The sequence below is a fragment of the Camelus bactrianus genome, chromosome 17, assembly GCF_048773025.1.
Source record: "Camelus bactrianus isolate YW-2024 breed Bactrian camel chromosome 17, ASM4877302v1, whole genome shotgun sequence".
NCBI classification, from domain to species: Eukaryota; Metazoa; Chordata; class Mammalia; order Artiodactyla; family Camelidae; genus Camelus; species Camelus bactrianus.
In genome coordinates, this window is record NC_133555.1 from 4695782 (window position 1) to 4710172 (window position 14391).

General features: G+C 45.2%; 1 protein-coding gene across 3 annotated transcripts in view; it reads left to right on the forward strand.

Annotated features, from left to right (window-relative positions):
* The window catches only part of TAMM41 (TAM41 mitochondrial translocator assembly and maintenance homolog), a 47477-nt gene that overhangs the window by 13260 nt on the left and 19826 nt on the right, over positions 1-14391 (forward strand). For all 3 annotated transcript variants that reach the window (XM_045515339.2, XM_010953055.3, XM_010953056.3), the window contains exon 5: positions 12863-13008. In XM_045515339.2, the coding sequence (XP_045371295.1) occupies positions 12863-13008 (146 nt within the window). The remainder of the gene's footprint in view (positions 1-12862; positions 13009-14391) is intronic.

A 14391-nucleotide genomic window follows, 5' to 3' on the forward strand; every position in this document is an offset into this window, starting at 1 on the left:
ACAGTTACCAAGTTGAGGACATTTAACTCCAGTACTGGACTCACAGCAAATTGACAATCCATATTCCAGATGTTGTCAGTTGTCCAAATAATGTCCTTTGCAGTATTTTTTCCCTCAAGTACATGATCCAAGGATCATATATTGTATTTAGATGCCGTGTCTCTCTTACCTTTTAATTTGTAATGTTCCCCAGCCTTTCTTTTTCTTATATGACATTCATGTTTGAAGTCTCCAGACCGGTGATGTTGGTGCCCTGAGAAGCAGTGTTTTCTCCCTTCTGAGCAAACACTGGGGAGACATTTGAAAATCATGCAAATGTCCTGCTTCTTACCTAACTTTCCCTCCTGGGGTGAGTTCCCGTTGATGATTCTTGCTCGCTCCAGTCCTGACTGTGTGGGGTGCAGAGCGGTGACTTTCTGACTGCACCTTTCCTCATGCTAAGAGAAGCTCTCCCTCATTCCCCATCCGTCTGTTTCCGTAGCTGAGTATTAACTCCCTTTCTGCCTAAACCAGTTGTGCTCATCCGAGATGCCAGGGCCTCCCTCACAGGGCAGGGGAGCTGAGGCGACAGGGCCCAGCGCCCCCGGGGCACCCGCGCTCATCTGTTTCACATGTTAAGGATCCAGGTAAACTCCATGTACAGAAGAGAAGTCTGAGACTTAAAAGATTGTTTGAAAACCACTATCTTCAATAAATATCCTCTTTCCCAACCTTTCAGTATCAGTCAAAGAACTCTGTGCTCAAAACATTGCAAAGGCAGTGTCCTCACTTTCCGAATCCCTGTGCAGATACAATTCCATGGACACGTGACACTGGAGAGGCCTTAGAGGGCCTGCTCTTCAGTCTTTTCCCAGAACACGTCGAGCGTGACCGCAGCTGTAATTGCACCACTGGGGAGAAGGAGGGAAAGAATCTTGGTCTTTGTTTGCTTCCGGCTCCTCGTGGCCGCCACCCTGCCTTTCACAAAAAGGCAGGGGGCAGCGTCCAGAATGAGTGGGCCTGTGTGGCGTGTGGGGAGGGGACACTCTCTTTGGGTGCTTCTCCCCACCCTCCCCTGTGAATATAGAAGGACCGGAAGCCATGCAGTGACTTTGTGGGAGAAGAGGCAGCACCGTTCTCGGCTCTGCCCAGGCAGACAGCCCTCCTCCGTTCTCCCCGTCATCAGCGTCAGCAAGTGGTAGCTGGGTCCTAGGAGTTCTCTGCCAGTTCTGAGCACTGGCTAAAGAAGTTTATGGAATCACACTACTGCTCTCACCTGTTTGCAGACTTTAAGTCAGCATTGGAGCTGCTGTCAGTCTTGAGCTGATTTTTGGAAGCTCCATGTTCTGTTCTCCTGGTTTCCCTTGTTGTTCTGTAAACACTTGCTGTCTCCTAACAGTAGCATCCTCTGCTTCGCTTCTTCTGTAGTATTTATCCCGGGCTGCCGTCTAGCAGCGCTGTAGCAGGCACAGATAAGGAGGTAAGTCGGTAGATATGCAGGTAGGTAGGTAGGTAGGTAGGTGGATGGATCATTTGTTCCTTTATTCCATCACTGAATCCTCGTTCAACAGCCCTGTTCATTCAGCACACGTCTATTCCCCTGTGCCGCTCGCCGTGCTAGTGAGCACGGCTGAAGTGGACTCCTCACGGAGTTGAGCTTTTGGGGGAAAGACAGACCGTAAAGAAACAGTGAGCCAATTTCAGTCAGTGGTGAGTGCCGCGGAGAGAGGGAAATGTCAGCACGAGGGTGCGGCTGTGTCTACAGTGGGTAGTCGGGGGAGGTCCTGTGACGCGGTGGTGCCCGGGCTCAGATGGCGGCAGTGACAAGGAGCCGGCCCTGGGATGTAGAGACGAGAGTGATCGGGGGTGCGAGTCGCTGGCTGAGAGGCAGGCTGCAGACCTTGGTGTGTCTGCCTCCAGCTCCTCAGCCTCGTCTCTCCTGTTTCTCGTCCAGCCTCCTCTTGTCTTGCTGCCATGATATTTCTCGTCACTCAGCCCAGATTTGGATCTGAGAACCTGGCCAAGTGTCCTACATTACTCAAAGAGGTTGGCTTCTATTTCCTGCAAAACTTAAGACACGGTTCTTGGCAGATCCTCTCCAGGGGGACCTGATCCCAACTCTGCGCAGTCCTTACCTTATGAAAGAGACATTCTCCAAAGTCTTCCATAAGCCAGTTGTTCAGACTGGGATTTTCCCACTGAAACAACATGATATATAACAGTTGTTCCTCAACCAGGACACAGTATAATGAATGGTGACCTCGTCTGTGCGAGGATGGAACTAGACTAGAGCAGCGCAGAGAGTGAAGGATCTGGGCCTGCGGGCAGGTACCTTTCTTAGGAATGAGACTTGCCCCAGGCCATGTGTTGAAAGGCAAACTTTCCTCCTTGCGTTTCCTAGGCTTCTGAGAACCCAGTATCCTTGAATTGATCAGATTCTGTAACTTGCGCAAACTTCCCAAACCTCCCAAGCCCTCAGAATATTTCAAACTCCAAATTACCTACCAGTCCCATGTTTATTTCCAACTTGGACATTTATTTTCCACCTGTTTCCAGTTGAGAGAAGAGAGGGTGTCCCTCACCTGTGAAGTGCAATGTTTCTTCTGGCTGGGGGTTGGGGGGACACAGAGAAAACAGTGTCTCTGTGTCATTGGACAAGTTCCTGCCAGTAATTACTGGTGGAGGCAAGATGTGTCAGCATTACTAGTAATAATAAGAACTCCTGTATTTTATATAGGATTTAAGGATCGCTTTAACTGCCCTGGGGTCAGTATTTACGGCATCATTGTTATTATTATTAATGAGGGTGAGAAAGAAGTAGGTGGAAGGTGAGAGCCTGCAAAATGGGGGAGGAGACAGCTTTCTAATCCTTCAGGTATTCTTAGAAGTCAGCATTTAAACAGAAAAAGAAAACCAAGCGAACTTTAAGGAGCCACCTCGAATGTTCTCATGTAAGTGCAGACTATCAGAATGACTGATTTTAGGTAATGGTCCCGGTTTAACATTTATCAAGTGAATTGGCATCCCGTACATTATAAAGTGTTAAAGCTGTAATTTCTGCTTGAAGGAACTTCACATTAATAAACATACACAGTCATGGTGAGTCAGTGACAGACCTGAAAAACAGCACCTGTAAAAAGGCTGGGGTGTGTAAAGATCACGGCTCGTTTAGGGAGGAAGGAGATGGATGGGACTGAGGTCCGTGGCTTCTGGCAGGAGAAAGGAGCACTTTTTATTGTGTGCCAGGAATGACTCTCAGTACTTTTGATCTAATAACCAGTTTAATCCTCACCAACTCTTTGATTTGGGTGGTATAACGTGGCCCCATTTCACAGGAGAGGAAACTGAGGCCCAAATCTGCCTAAGGTTAGTTGTCTGGTAAATTTGTAGGTGGTGGAGTTGGAATCTTAGCCCACACTCTTGACCATTTTAATTCATTGCCTCTCTGGTATTTTGGAGAAGAGGTTAGACTCAGGTTGGGCAGGACTTTTGATACAAAATGAAAAGAGATGGGAATTTGACAACCTGTATGCAACTAAGAACCACAAAAGTCTTCAAGCACTGAAGGATGGTCCAAGATGTGTTGCTGTGGAAAGATAATTTAGACCAGGCAGAGAGGAGCCTGCAGGAGGGTGATTAGGACCATCTGTGTGCGATTGCCCCGTGTCCTCAGCCTCCAGAGCACGTGGTCGGCTCGCTGTGCATGTTTGCCAGGTGGAGGGACAGAGCCCGGGAGTGTGACCATCCAGCCCTTCACTGCTTCAGTTAAGTAGTCTGTTTCATACCTGTTGTGGGTTTTTTTGTCATAATATTACTCGTGGAAGGGAGGATTCCTGACGTGTTTAAAAGCTGGGGCTCTGGTGTCAAATTCTGGGGTTCACATCTCAGTTGTTTTGTTTCTGAGCAAGTTTCTCATCTCTGTGATTGAGTTCCTTTATCTCTAAAGAGGATTTTTACACGGATTAAGTTAAATCATACACATAAAGTGCTTAGCACAGTGCCTGGTGCACAGCGCACACTCAGTACGCATCAGCCCTCGTTAGCCTAGGTACGTGTTTGCCTGGATTAACACAGCCGCCTGATACGATGGAAGGGAAGGACCGCAGTCGGACCTGCGTTTGAACAGGAGGAACCTTTCTGAACCCCAGTTTTCTTACTTGTAAAATGGAAGTAAGTGTCTCATAAAAAGGTTTTCAGTGAAGGAGGGAGGGTATAGCTCAAGTGGTAGAGCTCATGCTTAGCGTGCACGAGGGCCTGGGTTCCGTCCCCAGTTCCGCCACTAAAAATAAATCAATCAAATAAATAAATAAATAAATAAATGATCTCCTCCCCCTAAAAAAAGGTTTACAATGAAATAATATTTACGAACGCCCCCAGCATCATACCTCATTGCTGACTGGTGCTCAGAAAATGACTGCCTTTATGATTTATAATGATTGCTGCGTATTGTTGGCTACAGAGGTTTCCTCAGGCTGAGACACTGTTCCTTGCTCATTCGGTGACTGACGGACACTCCGTTTGCCTCTGTTTATCATGATTTTATTGATGACACTGCTGCGAGTCACTTTGGACAGATTTCTTTGGTAGGAGGGGGGCCACGGGGGACACTAACTTCCTTGAACACATTCTCCAAAGTGGAATCATGCTGTCAGCTATAATCGTCACAGAACTTGTCACATATTGACAAATAATGCTGCTGAAGCTAGCAGCCTACTGAAAGCAGGTGGATTCGCTGGGCCCTGTCCAGTCCTTAAGGAGTGAGGAGCACCTTCAAGCAAGCACCCCTGTGCAAAAGAGAGAACGGGTTTCTTTCAACACCAGGTTGTCGGAGCCCAGGCCCAGCTACTTCTAGAAATGGGACACAGCAGCGAGGAAGTGGCCAGTTGAGTGATTCTTGGAGAAAAAAATTAGAAATGGGAGCCCGAACTCTAAAGTGTCAGTAAACATCTCCACTTCTGGACCTTGGTAAAAGCCAGTAAAGAAACTTTTTCTCTGGGGGGAGAATTACTAAGATTGATTCCATGGCAGTCACACCATCGGTAACCTCGAAGCAGTGTCGCTGGGCGACGTGCATGTTGGGGATTGAGTCTTCCAGTACTTTGGAAGCATGTTTCTGTCTGCTTGGCAAGCTGGAGCGTTTGCCGAAACCTTGGTTGGAACTGGTTTTACTCAGTCACTTGCTAATTTCTGGGTGTGCAACGCTCCTGAAGGGGTATCAGTCACCAGTACCTCTAACATTTATGGATTCCCTGCTGTGCGTCAGGAATTGTTCTAAGTGCTCTGCGTGTAGTAACGCATTCAACTCTGGAAACCTGTAAACTGGCTACTATTATTGCTGCCATTTTACATCGAAGCCCAGAGAAGTTAAGTGGCTTGTCCTGGGTCATGTAGCTTGTAAGTCCTGAGCTTGGATTTGAACACAGGTGATCTGGTTCTAAAACCCACGCTCCTAACCCTTCACTGTTCTACCAAGGGTCTGTTGAGGCTTGTATCATTCCTGGTTCACACCTGGGACCCTTGGGTCTCACTCCCCATCCCCTGTCACCTTTCTCTGCTTGTGTTTTTGTCACAGCACTGTCCCCCGTCTAAGATACTGTTTGGGGGGAGCTTCTTGTCTTGGGCCTTTGTTCTACTGCTGGAATGCAGAGGGGAGAAATTTTTGTCTTGTTTTGCTCACTCTGCTCCAGTGCTTACAGCACTGCCTGACACGTACCAGGTGCTCAGTAAATACCTGACGAGTAAATGCATGGATGGTTATAATGTCGGTTCCCTCTGGGGCCAATATCGTAAAACTGACTCCTCCCCAACCCTCCCTTCACCTGTCCACTTCGTGTCCTCTAAAGTTTGGAACAGAAAAAGTGATTCAAACTTACATCACCAAGTACAGCAGCATTCTAATCTTACCTCGTTCTCTCTCACATGTGAGTTAGTGCAGTGGTGGTATATTTTCTGCAGTGGTGGTGTATTTTCTGCTGCCGCAGAGATATTTTTGAGGATGTATTTTGAATGGTGTGTTAGACTGCCTCCTAGAAATACTGCCTTAGTCATCTTTGTTAAAATAAGAATTATTTTGTCCACCTGCAAAAGAATGAAGTCAGACCCCTGACATACAAAAAATTAACTCAGAGTAGATCACGGAGATGTAAGATGTAGCATGCAGGAGCTAAGTGTAAGAGTGCAAACCACAAAACTCTGAGAAGAGTGACTTTGGATTATGCAGTAGTTTCTTAGATATACACCAAAAGATACAGATACACACGGGCAGAAAAAGATTAATGGGACTATATGAAAATTAAAGTTCTCTGCTGCAAACAAAACCATCAAAAAAGTGAAAAGGCACCCTACAAAACAGTATAAAAAGAAATTTTACACATCATGGAAAAGATAAAGAATTCTTAGAATGCAAGTAAAAGACAAATAACAATATAGAAGTGAGCAAAGGATTTGAGTAGACATTTTTTTCAAACCGTATGCAAATAGCAAATAAACACATGAAAAGATGCCCACCATCGTTAGCTATTAGAGAAATGCCGGTCAAAACCACAGAGACACCATTTCACACCCGCTACAATGGCCGCAATCACAGTGACAGGTGAGAACAAGTGTTGACGAGGCTGTGGGGAAAGTGAAAGGCTCACGCGTCGCTGCTAGGAATGGGAAACGGTGCAGCCACTTCGGAAAAACAGTTTGGCAGTTTCTCGAAATACTAAACATAGAGTTAATAGATGGCCCAGCAGTTTTACACCCAGATAACTATCTTGTGAGAACATATGTCCACTCAAAACTCATACACAAATGTTCATAGCAGCATTATTCATAATAAATGGCCAAAAAGTAGAAACAGCCCAGAGGCCCATCAACTGAGAGGTGGATAAATAAAATGTGGTAGATCCATACAGTGGAATATTATTTAGCCATTAATGGGACTAAGTACTGATACGTGCTACAACACGAGGAACTTTGAAAAATTATGCTAAGTCACAGGAGACCATATATTGTACAACTCCACTTATATAAAATGTCCAGAATAGGCACATCCGAGGGATAGAAAGGAGATTAGTCCTTGCCTGAAGCTGGGGGTGGGAGGTTGGAGGGGATGGAGAGTGATTGCTGGGCACAGGGTTTCTGTTAGGGAGGCTGGCCTGGTAGGGGTTGATGGTGGAATGTTAGATGGGAGATGGTCAGAAAGTAGATGGTTGCATAGCTCTGTAAACATAGCAAAAAAAAACCCATGGAATTATATACTTCACATAGATGAATTATATGGTATGTGAATTATATCTAAAAAGAACTTTTTAAAGTGGCTGTTATTTGCTGTATCAACTTCCGCTTGGACTCCTGTTCTGGGACACTTCCATGCTGGAAGTCCCACGCCATAACCTGCACTGAGATGCTCCATTTTCATGCCACTTGCCGCCAGAGGCAGAGCCTACATCTTTGTGTCTCCAGAGTCCAGCACAGCTCCTGGAACTTAGTAGCCACCCAGATATTTATTGAACTGAGGTGACAGCAGAGGTGTGGCAGTTGGTTTAAGAGGGGAACGTCAGCCAGCCATTGTCTTCAAAGAGTGAGGACTTCCTGTGCCCTCTCTCCTTTGCCAGCCCCACAGACACATCGTAACACCAGTAATAGCTGCTTTACTGCTGACAGAGCATTCCTTACACCTCAATCATTTAAACCCCAAAGCAGCTTTGTGAGGTGAGTATGACTGTTACAGCCATTTGACAGAGAGGGAAGCTGATTCAGAAAGGGCCAGTAGCTCAACTCCAGCCCCCAGGGCCTTTCTGCTCACATCCCTAGTTGGTAATGAGGTCCCTGACCCCGGGGCACATGCTGGAACCATTGAGCAGGCCAGCTGCAGAGGAGTTACAAGCCTCCAAGTTTGTCTTATTTCACATCAAGGAGAAATGACCCTGTTGTTACCCGTTGGATAAGACTGGCAGTTCTCTGGCTTGAGCAGTTAAGAGTTAAACCCACCAGTAGAGGCGGACAGTAAAAGTCAGCAGTCAGTTTTTCTCAGTGCCTGTGTTTTGTTGCAAGCATATCTCTGAAGGAAGAAAAACTGATTCTTATGATCAAATGCTGGTTCATGCTGTGCCCACGATTTTATTCATTTTGTTTTGAAGCAGCGGGTAATAAGCCCATTTGCTTGCCGCTCCCCATGGCTGAGCTGGTTCTGCTGCACAGCAGTTGCAGAAATTCAGTTCAGCAGACATTTACTGATGTGCCTTCCGCGTTCCCAGTAGTGCACAAGGACCTGGGGATACAGGGATGGGTGAGCCCCAGTCCTTGTCCTCAGAAAGTCCCTGCTTTCCAGGCCCTTTCATCACAGCACACAGTTGTTCTTTGGAGGAGGGTTTGGATTTGTTTGCTTTTACACTTTGGTAAAATACAGTCCCTCTCTCAGAAAGTTACTTTCCAAAATATAAGAACTTTTTGTTTGTTGAATGTACAGAAAGAGAAGAAATGATACAAATATTTAGAACTCTGTAACGGTGACACAAGCCGATCTTTCACTTCAGAGCCAGCCATGTTAGATTCAGGGTTTGACGGCATGTCATCCCTTCAGAGATTTATGGTAAAAACACTTACAGGCTCTGAATAAAAGGGTAAGGCTTTACACAACCGAAAGCTAACCCCCTGCGTCTCCACTCACATTTGCCAAGACAGCATATCTGTGCATCTGTGATTTTATTTTAAAATGCTAGAAATAATTTGCCAGCATTGCCGAAGTGAGGGAAATGGGGGAGAGTGACAAAGTGAAGTAAAACTAGTCCCTAAGATGTCACCGCCCTGCTCCTGAGAGGTGGCTGGGCCTTGGGCAAGCTCTCTGCACCGCCATCTCGTCGTCAGTGAAACCGAGAATAGTCAGCACCTTCTCTGATGGGGCATTGCCAGCACTAAAGGCGATAGCAGGTGTGAAACACACCATTTAAAAGCCCACAGTAAATATGTATCTTATTAGAGCAAAAATAGCCGTCTTTAATACGTTGCTCGCCCACTGTGGATCGGGTGCCCCTGAGGAAGCACAGCTGTCACCCAGATTTGGGTGACTTGGCCATCAACGTGTTAAATAGACCTTTTGTCTTGTTTTCCCTGTTTTGTTTTGTTTTGCTTTGTTTAACAAAGTTGCTTCCTTGTACTTTTGCATCCTGGTTTCTTAACTGCGCATTATTCCATGGTCCTCGTCCATCTTGCTGTGTGTGGCTCCTGTAACTTAGTGGTTGTGCACTGCTCCAAGGCAGGGCGTGGGTGCGCCGTCGTGGTTTACCCATCCCCCTGCCACTGCATGTTTGGGTGGCTGCTGGGGCTTCAGTGTTACAGACGGTGCTTCAGTGAACAGTTGTATGTGTGGTGTATTCATTTGCTTCCTGGGAGACCTCGGGCAGTTACGTCATCTGGGTGTCTTTGTTGACTTTGTGTGAAATGGGGATAGGGTGGTACCTATCGGAGAGGCCAGCTGTGTGGCCTCAGCGAGGTGGTCTGACAAAGCGCCTGGAGCAGGGCCTGGCACTTACCAGATGCTCAGCAATCTTTACCTTCACCTCTGTGTGGGATCGTTGGTCTGCTCTCCAGAGATGGGGTTTCTTCATTCGCAGCTTCCAGAAGGAGTTTTGCAGTTTATGGAATCAAAAATGTGTGATAGAACCAATTTCCTTACGTCCTCACGAGCAGTCATTGCAGGGTTTATGTAACTCTCTTTCCCGCTAAAATAATAGTGAAGACACGTTGTCACCCATATTTGAGCAGCTTGTTACGACAGGACTCACGTCAGCTCCTGCCCTAACCTGTCCTGACCTCGTCCCACAAAAGTCAGGTTCCAGAGGCTGTTTGTAAGTCTTTTTCCAAAGCTCGTAGTCCCCGGATGCTTTCCACCGAATGCATAAGTTGGTCCTTTGAAGCTTAAAAGCCTGGTGTATTTTATTCCTTACTGAAGTACATACCACTGGGTATCTTTTTATTTTTCCAAAACAAGCCAACAGTTTGCTCTAGGAAAATCCGTTGTGCAGGTCATAGTTTGATGATCCTGTCCCTGCTCCAGAGATGAGAATCAGCAAGGGTAACCACATGTCCCGCTTTGCCCAGTTTCCGCTTGCCCTGATGTGACTGCTCGTAGCGGCCCCTCCACCCCAAGAGGTGACCTGCTCCCCATGATAAGTTACATTGTCACCCTCGTCCCGGCGGATTCCTCGGCAGCAGGGGCATCTGCCTCCTCCTGTCTCCCTGCTCTCTCCAAAGTCTTTCTATCTGCCCCACACAGGTTTCAGCCACTGCTTTCTCCAGGCTTCCCCTGGGAGGTCCCCACATGTTTCCAGCCTCTTCTGAATTAATATTAGCCCAATAGGCTTTCCCTCAGGTTTTCCCATTTCACCCCTCTTTTTCCCTCATATCTTGCTGATGACCACTGATGGTGCAGGCGGGACTGGGCACTTTGAAGTTTGTTTCCAAAGTTACTCTTTGTCCTTTGGAATTATTTTGCAGCTCAGTTTATTCCACAGGCAAATGTAAAGTTCCTCATTTCTCATCACTTGAAATTTTTTTAAACTTCAAGTTCTTTTTTTTTTAAATGGAGGTACTGGAGATTGAACCCAGGACCTTGTGCATGCTAAGCATGAGCTCTACCACTGAGCTGTATCCTCCCCCAATTTTTAAAAAAATTTTTAACTTTAAACTGAGCCTAGTCTTTTTTTTTTTTATTAACTAAATTTTATACTTTTTTCCAGATGCTTTGGCATCTTATAGAGGCAGCCTTTTGATGCTCCTTTTTTAAAAAAAAAAACTTGAAATATAATGGACTTACAATATTCGTTTCAGATGTACATCATCGTGAGTTTGTATTTTTATACATTACAAAATGATCACCATTTAGAATTAATTATTCATTCTAGTTCTGTGGAAAATGCCATTGCTATTTTGATAGGGGTTGCACTGAATCTGTATGTTGCCCCGGATAGTGTGGTCATTTTAACAATATTAATTCTTCCAGTCCATGGGCATGGTACATCTTTCCATTTGTTTGTGTGGTCTTCTATTTCTTTCATCAATGTCTGATAGTTTTCTGAGTGTAAGTCCTTTACCTCCTTGGTTAGATTTATTCCTAGGTATTTTATTCTTTTTGATGTAAGTGTAAATGGGATTGTTTTCTTAATTTCTCCTGATATTTCACTCTTAGTGTATAGAAATGCAACAGATTTCTGTATATTAATTTTGTATCCTACAACTTAATTCATTTATTCTGGTAGGTTTTTTTGGTGGCATCTTCAGGATTTTCTACGTGTAGTATCACGTCACCCGCAAACAGTGACAGTTCTACTTCTTTTCCAATTTGGGTTCCTTTTATCTCTGTTTCTTGTCTGATTGCTGTGACTAGAACTTGCAATGCCGTGTTGAATTAAAGTGGCAAATTTGGGCATCCTCGTCTTGTTCCTGATCTTAGAGGAAATGCTTTTAGCTTTTCACCATCGAGTACGACGTTGGCTGTGTGTTTGTCATATATGGTCTTTATTATGTTGAGGTATATTCTCTGTATCCTTACTTTGTTGAGAGTTTTTATCATAAACAGATGTTTTATTTTGTCAAATGCTTTTTCTCTATCTTTTGAGATGACCGTATGATTTTTATTCTTCAGTTTGTTAGTCTGGTACAGCACATTGATTGATTTACAGGTATTGAACCATCCCTAGGGTAAATCCTACTTGACCACAGGGTGTGATCCTTTTAATATATTGTTAAATTCAATTTGCAGATATTTTATTGAGGATTTTTGCATCTGTGTTCATCAGTGATATTGGCCTGTATTTTTCCTTTCTTTTCTTGTAGTGTCTTTCTCTGTTTTTGGTATCAGGGTGATGCTAGGTGCTTATTTGGTTCAATATCAGGTGATACTGGCTGTTTCCTGATCTTGGAGGAGTGGCCTTCTATAGGAGATGTCCTCTGGGGCCCAGCAGCACTCTCCCTTCTGGTCACCAGACCTACATGCTCTAGGGGTGCCCCCTGTATGGGCTACATGGCCCTTCTGTTGTGGTGGGCTGACTATTGTGGGCAGGAAGCTGCCAGGCCCTGCCCTGTGTGGCGGCTGCTGGCCTGCTGGTGGCTGGGGCTGGTCCCGGTGTGGCTGGCTGCAGGGCCTGGGGCTGGGCTGGTTCTGGCCCTCGAGTGAGCAGGCCTGGCGCTAATAGGCTTGAGGGAGGATTCCAGGATGGCACTTGCCAGCATCAGCATCTTCGTGGTAGGATGAGTCCCCAGACGGCTGCCATCAGCATCTGTGTCTCCAGGAGGAGTCCCCACTGCCGTGTGCTTTTCTAGAAGAGCAGCAAGTTCACCACTTGCAATTTTTAAAATTGTATCTGTTTACAAGTTTATCCTAAATGTAAACCTCTTCTTACCAGAACTTCTACCATTCACTGCTCTTGTCCTTGTCAAATATGATAAGGTCGTTTATACTCATAAAGCACCTCAGAAGCCCTCGTGCAAATGCAGCGAGCAGGGCCAAGCCACATACCGGTACCAGGCACGCGTCTAAGGCGGTGCACACCTCTCCTGTCTCTGGGATTGGTCCAGGCAGAGTTTTATTTACAAGATGAAACAATAAATACAGAAGCTCCTGCGATGGGGAAACAAACACATGTTAGCTTCTCAGTGGTGACTACCTTTTGTCCTTAGGTCACTGTAACTGCGATTTAACTGGCTGAAGGGCTTTGTGATTTGAGAGGTTCTTTTTCCCCCCGGAGTACCTACATTCCTGGGGTACTGTGTTCATGGTTTTGAGGAGGAAAAGCAGGTGTTTTGAGTAAGAGATCCTGCCAGTTGAAACAGTGCGGTATCTGTTCACAGGTCAGAATGTGGATTCTCAGTGGGAAATTTGTTTTTCTGTTTTGACCAGGTGACTTTCGGATGGTGGTTGGAGAGGATAAGGCAAAAGTGTTGAATATTGTGAAGCCCAACATAGCCCACTTCCGTGAGCTGTATGGCAGCATTCTGCAGGAGAACCCCCAAGTGGTGTATAAAATCCAGCAAGGCAGCCTGGAGGTAAGCTGTCCGGGGGAAACCATGTGGATTACTTCTAAGGCACCAGCTGTTTTAAGGGGAAATGTAGGGGCGAGCAGTATATCTTTTAAAAAGTGAGTTTTGTGTGTAAACACGCTCTTCTCTACATCTGGAATAAGGCTAGAAGGCAACACAAGTGACTAGTGCTAAGAGGCTGCCTTCGGAGGAGGGGTCCTGATGTGGGGTTCAGCGGGGCTTGTCTTCACGGTGTGTATCTTTTCTGCCATTTGAAAGTTTTACTGTGTGTATTAATTGTCAATCAAAAACAAGCGAAAATAAACTCTCACATTACCTCCTCCCATCCCCAAGCCTGAGGGGTAACCTTATTGACAGTTTGGTGTGTATTCCTCCTGATCCTGTTACGTGCACTTTTGTATATATTTGTACATATACACGTGCATGAAGTGGTTTGGTCTTTTTTTTTTTTGGTTTCATTTCACATAAATGTATTCATATGTGTTATTCTGTAGCTTTTTCCCCACTTGTACGTAGCATGTCTTAGAACTTTTCTTCTGATATATCAAACAGCTTTCTTTCAAGGCATTTTCAAAAAAAAATTAAGTTTTTTGAAAATAAAAATCAAAGAACCTTTGAGGGGTGGGTATAGCTCAGTGGTAGAGCACATACTTTTCATGCGCGAGGTCCTGGGTTCAATCCCCAGTAGCTTCATTTAAAAGAAAACTCAAAGAACCTTTCCTTTGAGAAAAGTAATTTGGATTTAAGATTTTTTTTAAACTATAGAACCGCAGTGTTTTTGATCTTTAAGATAAAGAGCACTATGTTACTTTTTTAGTGCCCTTCTTCTCCCACATAATAGGGGCAGTTAATATTATGTTGACTAACAAATTAATGGAATTTCTAGAACTGAAAGGGAACTTAGGAATTATTTTAAGCGTAAGATTGGAGAATAACGTAAATGCCTAGACTACCCACCACTCGGGTTAATGGAGTTTGCCATGAGGGTTTTTGTTTTTAATTTTTACTTTCCTCATTGCAATGCATGCTCATTCTTTAAAAGCCAAATAGTGCCCCAAGGTTGTAACAGAGCAGCGGTTCCCTCTTCCTCCGTTAGTGCAGTGACCCGGAGGCACCTGCTTTCATCTCGGTCACTGGTTCTTCTGATGTCTGTCTACTTCTATATTTCTAAATAATATGATCTGACTGTTATTTCTGGACTTTTTTCAGTTTTGTGCTTTATTTTTGTTATCTTTCTATGGAAGAAGAGGACGTTTTTACTCTTTTGCACTCCCATCAGCATCCACAGACCCACACAGACCCACGCAGACCCACACAGACGACACAGACACACACACACACACACACACACACACACACACACACACACTCTCTCTCCCCCCCCCCCAC